This window comes from Melospiza georgiana, chromosome 4, assembly GCF_028018845.1.
Source record: "Melospiza georgiana isolate bMelGeo1 chromosome 4, bMelGeo1.pri, whole genome shotgun sequence".
Taxonomy (NCBI): Eukaryota; Metazoa; Chordata; class Aves; order Passeriformes; family Passerellidae; genus Melospiza; species Melospiza georgiana.
In genome coordinates, this window is record NC_080433.1 from 21,034,532 (window position 1) to 21,058,339 (window position 23,808).

At 40.8% G+C, this 23,808-nt stretch overlaps 1 protein-coding gene across 1 annotated transcript in view; it reads right to left on the minus strand.

The window, feature by feature from the left end:
- ITPR2 (inositol 1,4,5-trisphosphate receptor type 2) overlaps positions 1–23,808 on the minus strand; it is a 241,951-nt gene that overhangs the window by 138,398 nt on the left and 79,745 nt on the right. Inside the window, exons 22-26 of the mRNA XM_058022044.1 lie at positions 11,560–11,753; positions 9,131–9,263; positions 8,139–8,196; positions 6,483–6,648; positions 4,393–4,566 (exon numbers count right to left, since the gene is read on the minus strand). Of these exons, the coding sequence (XP_057878027.1) occupies positions 4,393–4,566; positions 6,483–6,648; positions 8,139–8,196; positions 9,131–9,263; positions 11,560–11,753 (725 nt within the window). The remainder of the gene's footprint in view (positions 1–4,392; positions 4,567–6,482; positions 6,649–8,138; positions 8,197–9,130; positions 9,264–11,559; positions 11,754–23,808) is intronic.

Here is a 23,808-nt window from a genome sequence, read left to right on the forward strand (position 1 = left end):
CATGCTTCTGATCATTCTGAAGGGGTATGTCTCTAAATCAGAGATTATGCACACCAAGGAATTTAAAAACTGCAAGGAGATGTACCAAAAGTGTATTTCAGTAGTGACCAAATGTTCCAAGAATCTGTATTTACAGGTGGAAAGATTACAAAATCAGTGTATGTGAACACTTAAAAGTCTGGAGAAAGAGCTTAAGACAACCTTTGCAGTTAAGCAGGTTGGAGTTCTTAACAGGAACAAGCAGCATGTGGAAATTAGAGATGTTCCTCCCACAAAGGGGATGCTTCTGCCTCTATCTCTGGATGATGCAGGAAAATATTTAAAAACAAATAGGAACCATATGTTAAACTGCATCATCAAGTCATGATGCTGTATTCTCTGGGCCCTGGCTCCTGGAAAGCCCCAGCTGGGTATGATAAATAAGAGAAATCAAGTCAGCAAGGAACTGCCAACACCCACGCACCTTTCCATGCATATCTCTCAATCAAAACATGGCAGAACATGTACACAAATACTGCCACTAAGAATACTGGCAGTGTTGGGGGTTTTTCTGTCAGCTGTGGTAAGTCTTTCTTAACAGGAAACAAAAATAAATTGAAATATTGGACTTCGGATGCTGACGCTATAAAGAAGAAGAAAAAAATCTAGCAGATCTTGAGAGTGACTCACAGTATGACCACAAGGATGTAAACCACTATAACAGCATTAAAAAAAAAAAGAAGCAACAGGTGCACTTCTGAGTTTCATTGTGTTCTCAAACTTCCTACTGTTTTAGAAAAGAGAAATACACTAAAACAAATATATGCATGCCAAGCTGAATGTTTATATGTCCTGAAACCTCTCTCTGAACTTTCTTAGCTGATGGTGAAGTTCAGGAGTTCTGTAAATCCCATCTGGTGCTAATTTCCAGTGAGGTAAGAACAGCTGCACCACTTGGCCATGGAAGCTGTTTATAAGAGTGTCAGCACTGCTGTTCAGTGCTGATCTATGTAACAACAGCGGATTTTATTTAGTTAGGTTTGTTAGTATGCAGGCTGCCATCTCTCTAGCTGTTTGAATCAATACTTTGGGAGATGTTTCAGGCTTTTTGCTATAATTAACCACCCTCCTCCATTCTGGGATTGTGGGTTAACCAAGATTAATTTACCTGTTAGTTTTATCAGCATTCTTCCTTCATCAAAGTAGTTTTATAATCCATGTGAAGTGTATGTCTTATCTGGAAGTACTGATCAGCATTAAACTGCTGAATCTATCCTTTCTCCTTACAAAATAAACAATTGTTTATTGAACCCATAAGAATATGCCAGGGATGCAGTTACCAAGAGATAATCACACCACTGGGATACCAAAGACACTCAGTTGCAGATCTGGCCTCATTATGCCCTATGATAGACATTCCCTGTCACACTTTTCCACAGGGGACAGGCAGGCATAGAGATCTCAGAGAGAAAGGTTCTCACATGAGTACCCCACCTTAAGGAAATTGTATTTTCTGGAGGAGACTACTCCCTCTACCCATAAAATTCCTGGAATAACACTGCATCAGTAGATCCTTTCCTGCTAGCTTCCAGAGGAGACTCAGATTCCAGCATTCAGTCTGAGCAGGCTCCCTCATCCCAGCAGGACAGCAGTGCAAGGCACGTGTCAGTGTCCCCATGGCACAGCCCTGCCCTCCACAGGCTCCACCAGGGAAATGAGGGACACACAGAATTCTCAGTTCACAACCTCAACCTTTACGTGATGTTTGTTCAGACATTCCCAGAACCAGAGCAAGGTGTCACAGACCAGAAAAGAAGGGAAGTAAGGGAACACCAGGTGCTTACAGGTGCTGAGTTTAGACCACTTGAAACCTCACTGAACTTTCTCAGCAGATGGAAAAGATGAGGAACTCCATAATGCCACTGCACTCTTTTCCAGCTTCACCTTAAAGTCCTTTCACTGAGCCTGTTTCTATTCCTCAGAGCTGCATTTCTGTTGCTGCACCACCAAACATCCTCCAGGGACAAGACAATAAAAATCACACTTTCCATGGTCTGTAGTATCTACACAGACCCAGAACACCCTTCCTAGAGAGAACCAAGTGAACAGGCTTTATCTGATTTCCCCTTCTAAAGCAGGGCTCTTATGTGAGCTCAATTTCAGCATTTCTTCCTAACCCTATTGGTGTCTCATTTATGTCTGGCATAACTCTAAGTACTCTTTCCAGCTCTGATCTCCAGTCCCTATCCAGAGAGTCCTGCATGGATGTAAGATTTGCCATTTTTCATGTGGAGAACTCTGGATACTTTCATAAGAGCAAGGTCTTTTTTCTACTAATCTTATTTCTGAAGCCATATGACTTTAAAAAATAAGAAAAAAAGGCTCACAGGTTATGACAGTAAGGTGAAAAGCAATTACCTAGGAAGACTCAGGCAAAAAACTGATATTTTTAAGCTCTACTATATACATTTCAACAGGCTTTATATGACAACAGAAACTTGGGTTTAAGAGAAGAGGGTTCTGGAATGCCATTTAAGTCCCTGTGCACACTTTAATGTTGTTTGGGAAAAATTCAACACAGGCAAATGAGGCATATTCCCTAAAGACCCAGAGGCCCATCCAGCTCTGAATACCCAGTATCCATTCCAAGGAAGCATGGATCTCATGGGATTTTTGTCTGCTTAAAGCTAGCCACCTGCTTCACACATTGCAGATTATGCCCAACATCACACCTCCTACACCTGATTTAAGACATCAAAGAGAGTACTGACTACCTGATGTTACTTTTTTGCCAGGTAAAAACACCTCTTCACTGTTAAAGAAGAATTTAGCAGGGGGAAAAGAAAGATGGACAAGATTCTGAGCTATTGTAACCTGGCACAGCTCTCAGAGAATTACCAGCAGATGATCTAACCAGCAGATTACATATTACTGCTCTGATACAATAATCTCTCTGATCTGCCAGAGATAATATTGTGCATCTACTGAAGCACTGCTAATCCATACAGGTGCCTCATGGGAAAAAACCATTCAAAAAATCTATTGAGAGGTGCCTCTGTTTCAAACACATTGTTTTGCCCCCTTTTCCTGGAGTTTCCTTGCTATCAAGGCTACCCGTAGGAATAAATTTCAATTTAAAAATGTAGTATAGCTAAAAAACTTTGTAATCCTGACACAATTCTATTTTCTCTTTCCCCATTACCTTTCAATTCATTAAACACATAAAGGAACATTTCCTTTCCTACTTGAGCTGTGCTTGAGGAAAGAAAGAACCACATAAGCTTCAACTCCAGATTCCTCCCTAATTTTGACCCCACTAAAGATGTGGTATCAGAACATCAGCTAAGATACATCAGAGAAAGGGTAGGACCTACACTGTTGCAAGAATTTGGGAGTCTTCCTTGAAGTGTTGGATTTGCCCCTGCATAAAGCCACCAAAAATCTGCTTCCCCATCTAAAAGGCGACGTGTGTGTCACAGATGTTTGCAAACATCTTCTCTCTTCTCCATGGCTCCAGCTTTTTTTCCTAATGTGGCCTCCACAATGCTGTATAACCTCTACTTGGCTTTCTACTTCCCTGGGAGCTTCCTCACCCATTTTTCTTGGCACCAGGAAAGAGAACAAGGAAAATGCTGTGTCAGAAATCACAGCTCTTCATCTCTCCTCACCTCCTCTGATGAAAAGGGAAAAGTGGGAAGGAATATTGGTGGAAAAGCCTCCTCTATCTACTCTTATGGCACAAACCTCCATCACAGCAACACTTTGTGTTTTCTTAAAAGCCCATGCTGGAGATAAATGATTAAATGGTGACCTCAGTTTGCACTGAAAAGCAAAATTTAAAAAATATCAACGATGAAATCTTTTAGAAAAGAGGTCTTCACAGTCTTAGATTCAAGTTCTACATCCAATCAGAGTATACCCTGAGAAAATGGTATGACAAGGGCCAAAGAAACTAAAACATTAGGTCACCTACAAAATCTCAACATTCTTAGGTCAGTCTTGTGTGGTGAAGAGTGGAATTACTTGTAATGTTTGCAAACATGGGTTTGACTGTGCTCCTCTCCCTTGGTTGCAGGACACTGTCTACTCCTCTTTTCTTCCAGCAAGTCAATCCAACTGCCAGCACACAATTCCCAGATTATTTTCAGGGTGCTGCTGCACACTGTGGCTTGCACCCAGAAAGGAAGGCAGCTCTGTGACCTAAGAATACAGTTCCTGAAAGCATCAGGAGAGAATACTGAATACATTGATAACAGAAGTGTTATTTCCTTTTCTGTCAGTTCCTAAAGCTCAGCCAGAATACTTCACATTCTCACTTGGCCACTTTGCTTAACCAGACCATGATTCTGCAGTTGTTCATGAAACTACCTATCAGTATTGAAACAATTCTGACAGCAAAGGCTTTAAACCCACCTCCATTGGCTCTTCTCCCCCCTTGGTTTGACTGTCGCCCACCTCTCCACTCTCATAATTGCTGCTCTTCTCAACCCACAATTCAGATTTTTCTACAGTCAGACGGAGCTGGTCAAGATCAGCCTTGATTTGCTTGTAGTTATCCACATCTTGATTGGACACCAGCAACTGAACCTGGAAATGGAGAAAATTGTGAAGCTCTTACAGCAGTAGCACCAGCACTTATGGCTGGGTAATTTGCTTGACAGTTCCCATTCTAAGCCTCTTTCCACGTGCCTTGTGCAACCTTCGCTGTGCAAATTCAAACATGGCACATGCAGGCTTTTAGACCCCATTTATCAAAAACCTTTAGCAGAGCCAGAGGCTGTAGTTGCCCAAAACAGGATAGTTAAAACATTCACAACATCCTCTCACCTTCTTGAATACACTGCAAAACATTTTCAGTACAGGCAGATTCACAGGCTCTTGAGTTCTGTGCAGAGTGAGCTCTGATGCACTGATCATGATCCTCATGGCATTATAAAATACAGTTACACACTATTAAAGCAATAGTTAGAAATACCTTCTGCTTTAGCACTGTGCTTCAGAAGGGAAAAAAAGGGACGGTATGAGAAGGGATCAGGGCATCCAAAGAAAAGTCAGAATGGCCAGCAATTTTAATGATCTCCGACACCACCATAATCAAATATTGAAAAACAACAGACTTTCACACTGTTAGGCCAGCTTAGAAAAACTTCTCTGAATATAGCTGACAAACTGACTTTCAGGTTCATGGAATTTGGAATTTTTCACCATCTGAGTGGTTGCCACTTATTAAGATTAATCTCATTTTTCCTTCTCCTGTACTGCTCAAATTATCTGGGTTTTTCACTGTTATGTGTAGTTTTTGATTTAGCATGACCTACACATTTTCTTTCTTTGTAATGCTTTCTGTTCTTCCAAGATTATTAATGAAGATAATATGCCAAAAAACGATCAGCAATTTTTACAGTAAATTAATAAACACACTTAAGAAATCCTACTCATGTAAAAGATTAGGGTCACTGACAACACTGATGTTGTTTTTAGAACCACATTACATCCAGGCAAATATTCACCATTTTGTAATATAAAGTTTTTGTCATAATAATCTCTCTTGGCTTGGCAAAACCTTGCTATTTTACAGAATTTATGAATGCTGCTCAATTGCAGGCATTCTTATTCCACGTGCTCAACAGTCTTTTTTGTTTATTTCTCCATTAGCCTTTTCCATCCTTCACAAAAACACATTAAGCAACTCAGTCCTTGCTTACCTGGGAATAACAGCTATTTATGCAACTAACCAGCACAGCCTAGCTTTAAATACCTGGTGGGAGGCCATTATGCTGCACAACAAAAACATTAAACAAAAGCTTTTCAGGTCTTTATCATTCATCTGTTTGCACAGGAAAGGAACCTCCCTACCTTACATAACCATGAGACAACACGCTACCCAGCTCCTGCAATAAGCATCAGATGTTCTTATCAACATATGTTATAAAGGGTTATGTAACAGAGGCATCTCTGTCCTGCAGCCCCATGACATCAGATCTCCCTGTCCTAATCCACGGACACATGGAGCCTGCACATGCACTGCTACCAGAGGGACAGAATAAAAGCTGAAAACAGGCTTGGCTCTGTCCCTGCCTTCCTGCTACTTGGGCATGGCTGTATCAGAGCAGGGGAGCCCCGTGCAGAGACACCTCAATTGGGATTAGAAGCACCAGGTGAATAACAAAACAACAATGCCCAGCCTAAGCGGCCCTGAAAACAAAGAAGTCTCACTGCTGACATGGGGACACTGCCTGCCAAACATGAGGCACTGGCTCTGCCCCTGAGGGATCCCTGTGAGAGGCTCACCACGGACCTACGCTTTCCCTAATGGATGCAGCGCCAGAAATAACAATTTCTGGGGGGCACAGAACTATAACATATACCAGCACAAATGGCCAAAGAAGTCTGCTGATACTTGACCTCTGAGGAAATAACACTGTCATGCAACAAACAGTAATTTAAGTAGCAGAACAGCCTTTGGGAAGGCTTCCCTGGGTTAACACTCAGCCCATCCATACCTGTTTGAATGCCTGCAGAACTTCTGCTCTCTGGCTGAAGTGCTTGAAGAGCAGGTGCAGAGCCCCCGAGAGCAATGGGGGGTAGTCGTGCATGATCAGGTGAATGAGGACCCGTAAAAAAGTTCTGCCCCCCTCATCATCAAGCTGAACTGCATTCTTCTCCTTTCTGCAACAGAAATGGGGAGAAAGGATCAAATAAAGTAAAGTAAAAAAGAAAAAATAAAAGTTTTTGAGATATATATGCCTCTATACACAATCTTCACTCGACAGAGCTCTTAAAATCAAATTAAATATGCTGCAGGAAGGAAATTAGAAATATGACTTTAACATATTTTACAAGGTCTTCTACAGTTATTGCAGCAATCTTATAGCACAATGGACACCATGGAGCAGAAGTAAATATCTATGAAAAGTGTCAAACATTGTGATTAAAATCTATATTGTAAAAGCATTCATTTATGTCATGGATAAGTTGAGCCAGGTTCATCCCCATTCCAAATTAAATGAAGTAAACTGCATTTACTCAGAGATTGATTTGACCCTTTCCTTTTCACTCCTTCCCTTTTCAGCTGCTATTAAAATTTCATTTAAGAAAAAATAAGATCAAAAATAGCAAGAATTGCCAAAAGCATCATATTTCTGGAATCATATTCATAATGTGGAACGGCAGAAAGCAGATTTACACTTAACATATCAAAGCAGAAATAATGTTTCCAAGAAACCATTCGGTGTCTCTGTTCATTTTAAAGATGCAGATGCCAAGGGCTGTGTGTTGTTTTACATTATGGGAGTTCAGGAGAGGCCTGGAGGCATTGCTTGTGCTGGTAAAGATTGAGAATGCATAAGGGACTGAGAGAGGAAAGATCACAGTGCCCACATTGCAGATCCTTCTCCTTAGCTCCAAGAAAACCTTTAAAGTCTACGGCCTTGTCTAAATGGAATTATTTTTACTGGTATAATTATAATTATATCCGTAAAATTAAACCAATATAGTGATAATGGTAATAACTCTCCAGTGTGACTGTTTTTCATGGATTACTTTTTTCTGTTCAAAACTCTGCAAGCATAAATTGTGATCTACAGGCCTCTGGTGGACCTCTGGATCATGGCAAGTGGTCCACTCCTGATCTGAGGAGGCACAGGAGAGATTATTGCTGGCACAATGTCCCCAAGGACTTTGAACACCAAGTGCAATGACAACAGGTCATGCAATCTAGGAGAATTCCTAAGGGCCAACAGCAAGCTGCTGATCCAGGAAATTTGGGGCTGTAGCCATAAGACACACCAGAAAAAGAGTGGCTTTTCAGCACCCATGTGAGGCATTATAAGACAAATAGAAAATTAGTGTGGTTCAGCCCAATACACCTGTACACCATTCCCCAGCTGCCTTTGGGAACACAACGAAAACTTTCTACCAACTCTCTTACAACTAAGAGGGTGCTCATAGCCAATCCCACAGCCATCCAGGCCAGCTGGGCTGTTTGCTTGATTGAATCTAGGTCTTTCCTGGCACATTTCTGTTCATGTATGGCTTATGCAATTAACAAGCAGGCAAGGGAAGAGAAAGCACAGAATACACAGAGATTGGCCATGAGAAATACTGACATGAACAAAAAGATATATAAATATATATAGAGATAAAACTTCAGAATATACCTGCCAGCAAACATGGTTTCAGCCTGAGCTGCAATTTCATCTATGTCAGGAACAATTGCTGGGGAAAAATCAGAAGAAAAAATTGAAGGAAAAAAAAAAGAAAGAAAAGGAAAAAATAAAGAAAGTCATTGATCATCATTTAATCTGCACAGCAATATGGAATTCTGTTCCTCCTTAAAGCAGATGGTATCAAGTAAAGGTCTAACTAGTCATTCCCCAACTAGGAAAAATTTGCCTTCTGCAAGAGTAGCAGAGAACAAACAAGGGCATGGGGCAGAGGTAAATTGTGTATTACTGTTCCTGACGAAGAGAATTGTAGTGATAACCAAAGCCACAGGGTGCTAGGAGCTGTACTAGTCACCAGCAGTGACCCACAAATGATGCAGACAGTCAAACTTTTACATTTTTTCTTATATTTTCTTCTTTTTCCTTGAACCAACCCCAGCAAAGCATATATATGAATTTAAAATATTTACCATAAACCCAGTTATTTGCCACACCATCATTTTGCTTTAGAATGGCTTTAATATAACTTATTACTTAAGACTTCAGCACCCCGGTATTATACATATGCCCACCTCCAACTAGACCAATTCTCCCCTACTTGCAGGTATTCACACAAACCTTCTAAGCACTTGTGTGTGCATGGGAAGGCTCCCTGGAAAGCCAAATGATTCCTGTATCATGTTCACCTCACTTAAACCTGTCCTCATCCATCCCCAAACACTATCCACTTACCACTATGCAGTGTTTTGGGAAGAGCAGAGATAAAAGAACAAAATATCACAGTGGGGAAAAAGGAATCACTTTTTTGTTAGAGGAGGAGGACAAGCCAGCAAAAAAAATTGTGGAATTCCTTATTTTTTTTTAATTTTTCACAAATTTTTCAACTTACAGTAGCCTGTAAATAGTCTTTCTGCTGCAGCTGAGCTCAGTGTTTGCAGCTGCCCACCCAGAATTACTTTGCATTGAAAGAAAATAGCAAGGTTTACCTGAGGCACTCCCTGGTGTGTCAGGTGGGGATGAGGTAGAGCAGTCAACAGTTTCAGTGTTTTCCCCAAACTCTCTCTTGTAGATAGATAGCATGTAGGATATTCTGTAGTCCAGTCTAACACTGAGAATAAACTACAAGAAAAAAAAAAAGTGAAGCAAATTAATTTAAGTTTACTATGATATGAAAAACCAATCCAATACATTCACCAGTTTTCTGTGATTCCTTTCTTTCCCCTGCCCATCCTGAGACATGTTGAACTCTGCCCTATGGATTGCCTGAGTACCACTGGGTGTGTGCAGGGGCTCCAACACGCTGCCTTGTCCTCACTGCCCGCAAGCCAGGTCAGAACCTCCAAACCCACACTGACATCAATTATTTCATATTTCAGCTGGACTTCCAATGCCCACAGACTGGAACAGAGAGCAAGCACAACAGGCTTAAGGCTCACCCTCTCAGATACCTGAAAAATTCCTTTTTGTTCCTCAGCTGTGAAACTGGAAACTCATACAGGAAAAATCCTAATTCAGACCTGGAAGTGGTGCTTTTATATTGGAATAGTAAGGAAAATAACCAGGCTGCAAGCATTAGTATCAAATTAAGGGCTGACACTTATACACATGGATGCTTCTTACCCACAGGAAATGCAAGCATGTAATCAAACACCTTTAAGATTATTTAACATATTTTACAATCAGTGGGGATGAAAGACATATGCTGAGTTTCCAAGGCTGAAGTGACAGGTGATTTGAAAGGTGAGTTAGCAAATGGTGGCAAACTGATTCTTTGATCTACAGCTAAAGCAAATATTCTTCCCAGAGCCACTGTAATAGGATTTCTCTATTTTGGTTCCATTATTAAGTTGCCCCAGAATTGTACAGGCAAGATTTTTAAAAATAAAAATTTCCCAAGTCCATGCATAGTCAACTAAGTCTATCAGACCATCTGCTTAATTCTGGCTGAGGGCAGAATAGAAATCATAAGTTAAACAGTCTTTACTTAAAGCAACAGGAAGATATGTTGAGAATTAAATTACTATAAACTGAAATATTTCTGAGAATAGAATAGCTTTAATCACCATTGTACTTGCTTTGCATGTTAGTACAATAAATCTAAAATATTCTTACTTGCCATTGAGGCTAATAACACAGTAATGAAAGGTAACATGATTGAAATTAATCCTTCCTCATGGCATTTTAAATGAAACTGAATGATTTTGTATTTCTTGTAGGCTAGGATCATATATATGCACATTTACTGGGATTCACCCAGCATATGACAACTCACTTATCTGAAGTAATTCAACTATGTGACCAATCCTTTACTACCAAACCACAGATTAAGTAAGAAGTTAGGATTAAGTACTCTTCAATCCTGAGTGGTCTTGCAATGAATGTGCCGTGAAAAAGGAAAGGAAGAGACAACATGTGATTTCCTCAGGGAATGCACAGGACAAGGTCCTGGAATCATTCACCTAGGCATCAACCAGTAAAGCAGGACAGCATGGAGAGAAACTCAGTCATACAAACAAGGAAAATGGAAAGCAATACACATGATTTGTGTTATTTAGGTCATACAATTTTGTAACACTCTGTCTTTCACTGTAAGTTTTAAAGTAATGGAGGCCTAGAATCAAAGAATGCAATATTGAGTATATTCTAACAATTGATAGCCTTTCAGATGCCAAGTAATTAGAGTCATCTAAATAATTTATGATCAGTCAGAACAAATGGAATCCTTCAAAAGTGACATTGGTACCAACAAATCCAGAGAATTTATAGAAAACACTGAAACATTCCTTCAGGGCCCAAGCACTGCAGAAAGCAGGATTCAGTACACAGAGCAAGCGTGTGCCACTTCACTTATTAACAGCACCGAGTGAAAACTGCATCTCAGGAGGCAGGCTGGTGTCACCCAGATTGTCACATCAGCTGGGAGAAAATCACAACAGCCCACAAACTGTTCTCAGCCCAACAGCAGAAATCTGAAATGCATTAATTGCACCAAAAGTGTGCAGCCTCCCCCAACTTCAGCAGGGTCAGGGCCAATTCTGCCCTTTATCCAACTACTGCAACAGAGGGGTCAAATGCTTAAATCAAGCAACCACCCCAGTGTTAAGTGTGTGAAAGAAACTGGAAACAGACACACTGTGTTCAGGAAACATTAGTGAGGCAGATTGGAGGACAAGTTGTCTTTGCACAGTTACAGTGAGAAAGTTTCTGCAGCATCCTGTTCCTTCAAAAGTGAAGCAGGGTGAGGACCACAACTCTGCAATTTTTCACACAGAGGACTATCCTTCCTCATGTCAAGGAGGTATTTCTACAATAAACAGCCCAGTGAATAGTAAGAATGTGGGAAACAGAACTGGCCACTGTGTGAGTAAAGAACTGCGAAATGACTGCTGTGCAATATACCATCCCTCGTTATTACCTGCAAAATCTCAATGATTTTCAATTTGGTGTCCATTACAATCACATCTTCACTGTCTGCAGTGCTGGCTTGCTTGCTTGGGTGAATGCTTGGCTGTATGTCAGGGGTACTGATGGGAAACACAGACCCTCTGCTCAGCACCATTTGGGTCATCATCTCTCCTACCCCATGGATGGTCCTCATGACGTTGTTCCCTGTGCATTAAACAAAAACAGACACATTTCCAAGGACTAAAGCACGTTTACAATGCTATATATCACACATACATCCATGCTGTCAAACCCCTTTCCAGTCTCAAAAGGCATTTTGAAAAACAAGCCCTCAGCTCCTGAGCTTATTCAAATTACACAAGTAGGCAAAAATTTTCTATGCCGATTTTCCAAGATATCACTTCTTACAGGTCAACAGATGGTAAATATGGCAAAATATTTCCAGAGTTCTGTTAACATGTTCTGTTAACAGAGTTCTGTTAAATGATAAAAAGTAGAACTAAAGAAATCTCACCCATTCCTTTGCCTGAAGGTATATTATCCACATCCAAGACAATTTCTTAAAGAGGTTTAACTTGTTTTTAAGAATATTTGCAAACTGAGTGCTGCATATCCAGTATTATAGAACATCCCTAGGCAAGCAATTCCAGTACCTGACTATGCTTGTCATTAGAACACTTTTATTGGTATTTTATTAATACCATCTATTGCTGCAATTTGGAGACACATGGGAAGAGTTTTAGATGTCACATTGAAGGAGAGTAAAGAGATGAGCTTGTGCCAGTCTGATCAACCTCTTTGTGTGGTTCAAATGACAGGGCACAACCCAAACCCAACTGACACAATCAGCCAACCATCCCTCTTTAAAACAAAAGTCCCAGTAGAATGCCAGGCTTGAAGGCTGTCATGAAGGTCAAGTTGCTATCTGTAATCACAGTGCCTTTTGTAAGTTATTCATGAAGGAAAAAATATTTTACACTTATGTAGTAAAACCTTTATCCAGGTTGCAATGGTACTCTGCAAAATCTACCAAGAAATATTGGTCTTTATAGTGAATTTTGATGGGAAAAGCATCTCAGTGAATCAGTGGCTTCCTTGCAAAGGTGGGACAAGAAAGTGTGAGAATATAGTGCTACCTACCCACATGAATCAGTTTCTTTTCTTGCAAAACACAAGTAGGAAGGAATGGAGGAAAGAAAAGGAATGACAGCAACTCCTCACAGGAAGAATGCCAGGACCTAGGCTACACTAAAGGCAAAGAAAAGACTGAAGGAAATGTAGCTTTGCTGAGAGAAGCCTGAATAGTTCTTGTCTGTCCTTTAGTACACTTTAATCACCATGCCACGGCCAAGCTTTACTCACACTGAAGAAACCCTCTTCCCAGATAATCTGCTATAAAAGTCAAGGCTGGATTTTATTTTGTTGGCAAAATCCTCCTCTTATTCCCTTCTTTCTTCAATCCATATGCAACTACAATGTGTATGGAAAGAGAATGCCTTTAGCCCTGACTTTAAAAGGGAAACACACAAAGAAGGTGCTTTTTCAAAGTGAATAGGGCAGATTTGTGTCAGGTTTGAGGTCCCATTCAGCATCTTGTTTGGTGCGCAATCACTCTGAATCAGTCTTTTAAAAATAATACTTCAAGTCTCTACAAAAGAGGCAGGGGAAATGTACTTCTGATTTTGCATGCTGTTAGGGGAAAAAAACCTAGAAGTCAAACTACAGGCTGGATCCTCACATTAGGCAGGCACAGAAAGTTCTAACTGCTTACACAGACATAAAGCAAATAAATTTCAAATAGTCTCCCTGACATAAAATTAAAATGGTGTGTTTTCCTTTCCAATCAAGTAAAACAGTGTGGGAATAACATGGGATGAATATCTCTCTCCCACTCCCCAACTCCTTTCTCCCAATGTGCTAAACAAGTATTTGTATTGACCACCACTCAGTGCACCTGTGCAAAGCCACAGTACTACATGAAGGACCTTCAACCATGAAGTACCTTCAGTTAAACCAACATTTTGTGTCTTCTTCATCTTCAAACCATTAAATAAATGAAATCCATTTCATTCTGTCCTTAATGTTGACAGATAAGCCCACAACAAGACCTGTAGCTTGGGCAGCTGCATCATGGCCTGCAACACCCCTGGCATACACCTTAATTAAGAAATTATCATCTCTCAAAACATTGATTCAAAATCCCTTTTGCTCAGTTGGGCAGAGGGAAATATAAACAGAGGGCATTTGGAAAGCTCAGGAATTCTTTAAAAACAAACTTCAGTCAATGGGGATAATGATGAGGAAACCACTCCGTTCTAAGACAAGTCCAGAAGATATTCTTCTCAAAAACAAGACACAACTGCAGTTTGTCCAAAATAAGGAAGAAAAATTCCACTTCATCTTGAAAAGTCCCTGCTCACCCTTCAAGACTGAAATCTACTGGGTGTAAAGCTAACGAAAAAGTTAGCGTCTTTTGGACATCAGACAACATCTTGGGTGGACCTCAGCTCTTGGAGAAAGAAAACTGATATTTTGCCCAGACCGTATCTTGCTTATTTCTCAGCTATTACTGGGGTGCTGCACAGGCATGGCAGGGAATGGGATTCAATTCCTTTAGTGAAAAAGGATTTAGTCACTGTCACTGCATTTTAGGACGACCTCCATAAATGAGCAGATCACTTTTTCCACCTCTAGGAAGGACAGTGAGAGGCCTGCAATAGCAAAGACTCTGAGGCACTCAGCTAATGTGATACTGGAGCCTAGAAAAGCATCTAGGAAATAAAAATAAATTAGTTGATTGCTATCCTTTCCTGTTACCCACAGAACACCAGTGCTCAAAGGTGGCACAAACCAGTGAGAGGCAGCTATGAAGCTGCTTCCCAATCGCATCAGTAACAAGGATAAACCCTCTGTCCACAGCATTCCTTCACTATGGACCTTAATGCAAGTGATCTCAAAAGACAGAGATGGGAAAGTGAAGGAGGATTAAGGTGGTATTTATTATCCCTGCCATTTCAAACAGCATTTCATTAATGCATAGGTAAGGATTTTAGTAAGAGAAAAGTCTACTTAATCCAGTTCAGTATTTACAGCTGAAATGGGTAGTGATTCAATACTGCATTATTTCTGTCAATAACAGCAGGGAGACAAGGTGTCATCCTGGAAAACTTTTTAACCAACTGCCTGATGCTCACTATAATTTTCAGTTAATTCAGAGCAGGTTGAAGAGAACATTCCCAGAGTTAAAATGCTGCTGCAACTGGAGCACTTCAGCATTTCTTTTCAGGAAAGGTAGCTCAACAACCATGTTTTGCAGGGTGCTGATGAAATGCAACCCTCTCCAAGGAACAGACAGCAGTAAAGCAGCACATTCATGCATGGCAGTGAAGCAGCTGATGTGTCTCAACTGAGAGGAGCTGCTCTGCTTTGTGAAAGAAGCCAGGGAGATTTCCCATGTACATAAGGAGTGGGGAGCAGCTTCTCTTCCAAAAGATCCCCCAGTAATCATCACTGGTGATACTCAGTGTTGCCTGGACCATGTTAAGCATGGATTAAATCTGTCAGTCACAAGCACAAGGGGCCAGCAGCAGCCTTGCTTGAAGGTGGTTATCCCAGCAGGGAAGGGCGTGCTTCCCTGAGGTGAGGTAAGGCATGCAGGAAGGTTACTGCAGCTTAAAAAGGGACTGGCTCACTGTCAGCTAAGCCTGCAACAATGCAAGACAAAATACATTGGCTCAATAAAAGAGATTTAAGTTCTTAGTACATGTGCACACAATGACTAAAATAAGGGAGCTCTGATCTTAGTCACATCTCCAAAGTGCTTCCTGAATACCAATGACCAAGGAAAAATTAACTTACTGCCTCAGCTAGTTAACTGAGATAAATCAGGAGAGGAAGCAAGTAGATGTGAACCCTGATTACTCTTATGTGCACTTTGCTAGAGATAAGTGAAGAGAAGCTGAGCTGTGCCTCCATATGGTACTGCCACCCTTAACCTGCTGACCTCATCTCTGGCTGTTTTCTTTGGGGTCAAGGTACTAACATTTATATGTGGCTGTGAAGCGTGGCAGGGAGAGAACAGTCCTTGCAATGCTGTGAGGTGCTAATGTGTGCAACCAACCACTTCTCTCAGCAGCAAACTGCGGCACAAGCGCTCAGAGCCGTGACTGACCAACAGAGGAAAAGAACACAAGGAAATCTCCTTCAATCTTTTTCCAATTTTCCCTTCTTCTCTGCTCCCCCCTCTGCCAAACAAGTCAGATGCCAAAAGCCTTCCATAAGCAGTGGACCCATTAGAAATGTCTCCTATTTAATGTACAGTCTCAACAAGATTAGTCAATGGAAGAGTGAATTCAATACGCACAAGTGGTAATTTAAAGGAGCTGCAGATTGACTGACACTGAAGGAAGAGGAAAGAAGAGAATGCTTGTCATGTTTTGAATAGACAACTGTGCATCTCCTTTTCATTACTTTTTATTACAGTGATCACAACTTCCTAATGAGTATCAGTTTCTGTCACAAAACTGTAGCACATAATCTCATACAATTTGGCACGATTGACAACACAGCGGCCTCTCTGAGAAGAAAGGCTTTTCAGAGGAGTCAATTATGGGAAAAAAATAACAACCACCCAAGTAATCGAAACAGTGGATAATTTGACACTTCATTTTCTACATAAACATATTTTCTTGATAAGTCATTTACTGGTTGCAAAAATTCTAAAAGCAGAATATAAAAGTGAACAACAATCTGCTATGCAATACTGTATGGATGATAAGTGACAAAATACCATATTCAGTAAGAAAAACAACTGCTGAAGGCAGCTGGCAATTCATGCCTTTTCTTCCAATTGTTCCCAGCTCATTGCTATGGAGTATCCTCAGTTTGCTCTCCAGGATCCACAGAATTTTGGATATTTCACATACAGTGCAGAGAGCTGTGCAGAACCTGAGGGTGAGCAGTCAGTGGAAGCCTCAAAGGCTGGCAGATCCCCTAAGAGCCAGAGTCCTCTGAGTCCCCAGAGTCCTCTGCTCCACAGAAATCTCCAAGATGCCAGGGAGCCAACATGCAGCCTTGTTTATTTAAAAATTACCTATAGGCACCTGATCTGGTCCCTAGCTGCCATGGGGGGAAGGAGCCTGCTCTTACTATCATGGCTATTCAGTCTTCCTCAGAAGAAAGAAAAATGAAATGTGGATTCTTAGGACTCAGTTTTGAAAACTGCTCAGCTATTTTTAGCTTGAACAGTTTCCCACAGTGCTCATCTCCCTACACAGAAATTTTTAAAGTTCCCATTTTTTCAAAAGGATTTTAACATCCAGCAGCTTTCATTAGGGATTGGACCAGTTGGATGCTCAATGCTTCTAGAAACTAAGAACCTAAAAGGGAGCTGCCACATGGAATCATAGACTGGTTTGGGTTGGAAGGGACCTTAAAGACCACCCAGTTCCAACCCCTTTGCCATGGGCAGGGACACCTGCCACCAGGTTTCTCAGAGCCCCATCCAGCTTTGCATTGGAAAATTCCAGGGATCCAGGGGCAGCAGCCACAGCTTCTCTGGGCAACCTGTGCCAGGGCCTCATCACTCTCACAGGGAACAATTTCTTCCTAATATCCCATCTAAAATTCGTCTCTATCAGTGTGAAGCCATTCTCCTTGTCCTGTCTCTTCATGCCCTTGGAGTAAATAGTCTCGCTCCATCTTCCTTGTAGGTTCCCTTCAGGTACTGAAAGGTCTGATCAGATCTTCAGTTAGAGGTGTGTTAAAGACCAGAAAAGACAAATGCATCCACTACCCCAACAACCTTCATTAACCAGTCCATAAAAATCAAATATATTATTCAATCTTGCTTACAGAAAAAAGAGGAGGGAGGAAGAAGAAATCAAAGGCTTTACAAAAATATGACAATTCTCACATGGTCTATGCAGTTATTAAGTTATAGCAACAACTCTTTGATGTCATCAAACCCAAGCATGCTTTTGATTAGGACACTGAACTTCAGTCAAAACCAGCACACAAGACCTTGTCTCAACCCATGTGGCAGTGCAGTGTGTTCAACCAGGTTTTGAGACAGTATTCACAAGAGCAAAACTCCAAATATCCTTGGCTTTGGGGATTTCAGTGAGATTTACACTATTGCTCCACCAAAAACTTCCCAGAGAAAGCTTTGGTGCCATCTTAAAGCACACAACACCTCCAGTCCTCGGGGATCCTCCATGAGGGAACCACGTGTGCAGCAACGTCTAAATACCAAGGGCAAGATTAAGAATCCAATGGCAGCTTTAACTCTACATTTCTTTGCTGATTTGGCTACATTGCTTCATGCAGTTTAATTTTTCTGCATGAAAAGTTACAGCCATTTTAAGGACATATAATAACAACACTTCACTACCTAAAGGAACACATTTTATTTCAAACTCTTTAGAGCTGTATATTATTTGCCAGAAGCATTAAAGCCTTACAGCTCTGCTTGTGAAAGAGGTATTAATTTTTACAGGTTTTCTACAGAATTTGTTCATAAAGACTTCAGAACCTACCATAAACAGGCCAAGAATCACACTTTATGTCTTCATTAAACCATTTTTCATTGCTCAATAACTAGCTGACCTCAGGTAAGGCTTATAGAAAATCTAATGCCTGGCATTAAGGACACATGGTGAGGCACCACTTCCATATTTTGTAGTCTTCACAGGTAATGAGGCAAAACAAAGGAAAAAACTTACAATGTGCCATGGATGTACATTTGCTCCCCAGCCCCTGAGTGAATCTGGCCACTCCAGCCTCCATCACAACATAGCCACAAACCTTCCCTTTTTTATATACAAACTCTCAGCTGCCCAGCCATGGTGAAACTCCATCAAACTTCACCTCCTCCTGACATTCTGCAGGTTCTGGGCTTTTTTCCTATCCCCAAAACCACTGAGCTGTGTCAAGCATGGCTTTCATGCCACAGACATTAGTCCAAGGAAATAAATACATACATCAGCATGCTGGCCTTGAGGGTAAAAAGCACCATGGGAATCAAGCCTCCTAGCTGAGTTACATCTGTAAGACAGATATTGATTCCTAGAAGAGCAATGATCTCTGGAATCCCATTAATGCACGCATCTTATAATGAGGGAAAAGTAAGGAGGGAAGAGAAATGGTTCATGCCACAGAATTAGGCTCTCAGACTGACCTCCCCTTTTGTCTGGCAATACTCTGCACTGAACAGCAGTTTCTTCTCTGTAGCTAACTGTGACTAACACAGTTAACTCTCCTTTTTCCTCTTATAACCTTTCTTTTCTTGTAAACTGCTGGTATAAATTATTGCTCCAGCCTGCCAGGCAGCCACTGCCTCATTAGCCCTGCTAATCAAAGTATGCCTCAAAGAAAATACTGCAAATTGTTAACTAGACAAAAGTGCAGGTAACAGATGCAGATGCAGGGCTGAGAAACAGTAGAGTAATTTTGAATAGTCTTGGATGAAATCTGGTCCTTGGACACAGAGGACCCATAGGGACCACAGAAAAGGCAGGTGCAGCCTTGTTGTCAACCCTCTGGTGCTTCCAGACACTGTGTACCTCCACTTGCAGCCAAAAGGGCTGGAAGAAAACGCGACCTAACTGGAGCTGGATCTGAGGAGGCTCCTGGGCTGTGTATCAGTAACAGAAGTCTGGACAAGAGTCCCCTGACACACATAATCACAAGCATTCCTCTGCAGAGAGAGGCAGCAGGTCTCACCAGCACTGAAGATGTTACAGGGCTTGCAAGGGTTGCAGGTGAAGAAAGGAGACGAGAATGTTGACCTCATGTTCAGAAGGCTTGATTTATTATTTTATGATATATATTACATTATTATTATTATGCTAATAGGAATAGAAGGAAAGTTCCCAGAAGCTAGCTAAGCTAAGAATAGAAAAGGAATGAATAACAAAGGAGCTGTGTCCCGGCAGAAAGCAAGAACAGCTCTGCTGTGAGTGGTCAGTAAATCCAAACACCCAGAGAAGACCAATCACAGGTGCACCCATTGCATTCCACAGCAGCAGATAACCATTGTTTACATTTTGTTCCTGAGGCCACACACAACTTCTCAGAAGGGGGAAAAATCCTAAAGAAATGATTTTTCACAAAAGATGTCTGTGACAGAAGACTTCAGGAGAAGGCGAGGCTCCCCTGTCCTGCCCCCTGGCAGGATGGAATCTTGTGCCCCTTCCAGCTGCAGGAGGAACACACCACCAAGATACAGACCCAGGCACAACATGAAGCAGCTGGGATATCTGACCAACAGTGTGAACAAGTAAAAAAAGCCATCTCCTTAGGCAGTTGTGGGCAACACATTTAACATGAGAATCACAGAGGTGGGAGCAATTTAGACTTATTACAGGCAGTTTTTAAAATTTAATTTTTCAAAAAGACTGAGCAAAGTCAACCAAAATATTCCCATTGATATCAGTGGACAGTGGCTCAGGAAAATTGTAGAGCTCCTGAGGGACAGATACACTCTGCAGATAACCCAGATTTGTACCACTGAGGGCTTTTCCAGCCGGTGCCCAGGACTGTGAACTGCATCCCAAGACATATGCAGCTCAAATTCAGGGATGTATTTCCTGGCATGTCATTATCCTCATTCCCAAACAACAGTAACTAAACAGCACTGAGCTGCATGGCAAACGTGTGGCTTACCTGCTGCTACTACCATGTTGCTTCCTCCTTCAGACCTGACATATGCTGTAGTTGCATGGTTTGACTAAAACCAGCTATTTGAAAGAGCAAATAGCACCTAGAGAAAGATGTGCATTTTAATTCACAGAGAATAAATTAGCAGTATTGGACAAGACAGATTGGCTCCTTACTCTGGAATGATACAGCAGGGTGCACTTACTAGGAAAGCAATGACTTTACCTTTTAATTAAAACTGCAAGAGATTATAATGTTCTTGAAAGGTGCCAAAATGACAGCAGTACTAAATGAAATCCTCATTTTCTCCTTAAAAAAAAAGATATCTCTTTAGGATAGAGGTAGTATATTTTGTACACCCCATATATTTTTTTTAATCTAAAAGGGGAAAAAAAAAAGAAACAGAAAACAGCTTCAAATATGCACAAAAATAATTCAAAGTTAAGACACACTGACTGAAACAAAAAAAGAAGATGGTTGCAAGATTTTCAAGTCAGTTCATTTTTAGGGTGCAATCTAGATAAGAAGCATTTCCAAAAATATACATCTTTATTTTTACAGGATCTTGTTTCATAAATGTTTCTTAGCCAGCTTTCTTCAATCTGTCTTCAGCAAATAAGGTCACCCATGAAACTACATGTACATTAAATTTAATTCTGATTCAAGTAACTGACAGTGGCATTAAAATTAAGTTTTCTCAAGGAAGTAACAAACATTTACAATAATGTAAGGATCAACAGGACAAGGGAGAATGGCTTCACAGTGACAAGAGTAAGTTTAGGTTGGGTATCCAGAAGAAATTGTGCCTTGTGAGGGTGCTGGGGTGCCCAGAGCAGCTGTGGCTGCCCCATCCCTGGCAGTGTCCAAGGCCAGGCTGGATGGGGCTCTGAGCAAGCTGAGAGAGTGGAATGTGGATAGTGGAGTTTAAATGAGATGATCATCAAGGTCCCTTCCAACTCAAGCCATGATATGATTCTGTGATTTTCAAATCTTTGCCAAACCAAGACAGAGAAACCCAAGAAAACATCAAGGACTACCTCAGCCACCAAGATGGCTCCAAATTTAAGCAAAGGAGGGAAAAGGACTTCTAAATGTAAAAGGTTAATTAAGTCTTCATGTAACTTCCACTAAGCCTAAAAATACATTCCATTTTGCAGATTTGCCTCAACAGTTCAACACTTGTCATATATAATTCCTCACTTAACAAGTAGTTTTGCTGAAGTAAGTGGGTATACTTAAGAAATAAATATTAAACAGGGAAGAAGACTCAAGTCTGCTTGTTGAAAATTTGGTTCTTTCAGTTCTGAGGTGCACACCTCCAGGAAAGCCTTCCACAGCCAAGACTCACCACATTCTCCCAGCCATCATTAATATATTTCCCCAAATCCTGACTACAGTTTTCACAATGTGGACTGGTCAAACCAGTCAGGAATCCAGCTCACCAGTTCCCAACAACTTCACATTACCAGAATCAGACATTGGAAACTTTTGTTGCTACTGACCTGGAAAAAGTAAATGGAAGACAGCATAACCTACCTGTCCCCAGATTTATTCAGCACTGATTTCCCATAGAAATCAATACATTTTAAGAAAACTAAAATACAAAACCTATAATGTAAAATACATAAATTCTGACCAAAATTCTCAACTTCTACAGAGATGTTACCTTCCATCTACTACAGCTGTAGCATAGAAATTATGTGACTTATCTATTTGGGTAAACCCATTTTCAAGTAATTTTTCGTAGAACCTGAAAATAACTGTGAATCTGAATTGGCGTAACTATTGACAAAGTCTTGTTGTTAAATATAGATTCACTATCAATCTATGCAAATTTACATTTAAATAGTGATGAAAATTAAAATATACAGAACCTAAGCTGGTATTCAGTAGCACTTTTTCTACAAAAGATTTACAGGATCATGCCCCTAATACTTGATAAAACTTAAACATATTTGTTTATACCAATAAACTGTCAGTCTCAGATATCATGACTGGCTTTCAGTGTTTGTCAAAACTGGAGTTGTGAGCTACACTTCAAAGCCCTAAGCTCAAGGAATGAAATACATGTTCTTACTGAATTAAAGCTTATGCCTAGACATTTGTGATCCCTGACTGGAAGCTTTAAAAAAACACTCAACCAATAAACAAACGTAAAAACCCAAACAAAGCCCCACAACTTCTATAAACTCTAAAATTTAAACTTCCATACATTGACAATATAGACAACACAAAAATCACAACAGAAACAATCATATCTTTTTATTTGTTTGTTTAAAGAACATCAGTGTAATGATTTTTGCAACTCAGGGAAGCTATTTTTTCTTTAGAAAGGAGCTAGGTTAACTTGCACATCCCTAGAGTAATAATGTGTTGGAGGGACACCTACCTGCAATATTCTGCAAAGGTTTGGTATGACTGTTATAAGCATTGGACCTGCCAGAGAGGATGCTGCAGTCCGCAGAGATGTGAGAGAATGGAATCTGACCTCTTCTAAAGGCAAGAACGCACCCTCACACCTCCCTGACTGGAGAGAGAGGTCCCACCACCCTGAAAGAGGGCAGGGAACAATCCATCTGTCTGTGTTTTATGGAAGTTATGAATAAGAAAACACTTGCTGGAAAAAATCAGACCATTCTGATTTTAGAAACTGCCATCACATTTTCCAAAATCTAAAAAAGTTGACTGAGGTAATTCCTACTTTCACCCTTTTTAATAGCCTAAGAAACCAGTATTGTAAATTAAAAGAGACAATAAAAAGCCAGGACAGGTAACTAATAAAACAACAAACATGTTCTGAGCAACACAGTTTTATAAGAGAGGATATCTGTGTAAAAAGAGAAGGGAACCCTTGCATGTACAATCTCATAATTACTATAAAATGGAAACCCAATGTATACCTATAGCTTTGCATGGTGAACAGTCCTTACTCTCAGAGTGAGGGGAGATCTAGAAAAAATTCCTAAGACCAATTTCTGTGCTTGCCCGTTCATTCATCAGGATCCAGTGCATCCTGCACACGACAGATCCAGACTCCACAGGACCCAGGGAACACCTGTGCTTCTGCACTCACCTTTGGGATCATCTGCAGTCCAACACAAGAGAGGCTCAGAAGTTCCAGCCCAGCATCACCCCTCAGTGGTGCAATGTGCAACTAAAGTGATGCTGGTTGATTCTTGCATGGTTCTGCTCAATGAAAAGCACTCCCCTGTTTTGCTCCAGTTGTGATTTTCAGACATGAAATATGTTCTTTGAACATGAAGCTCTATGAGCTGGGTGCTCAAAGATAGTGAAAAGGAGTTAATAAACTGCTTCAACTTCATCCTTGTGACACATGCATCTTTATAGCTCATGGGCAGGTAAGTCTGCACCTCCAGGGAAAGCAGGAGGAAAGGCGAGATGCTTGGACACAGCAGTTAAATACTCAGGATCATGCTGTCTCAAGTGCAAAGCAAATGCACACTTTATGTAGTTTATAGTTTCTCAATCAGAAAAGAAAAGGGAGGTTGAAGAAAAGATCTGACCACCCAAAGGCATCCTTTTCTTTTGCAAAGACTGTAGAAGGCCTCTCCAGGAAGTCTTACAGCTATTTCTACATAAA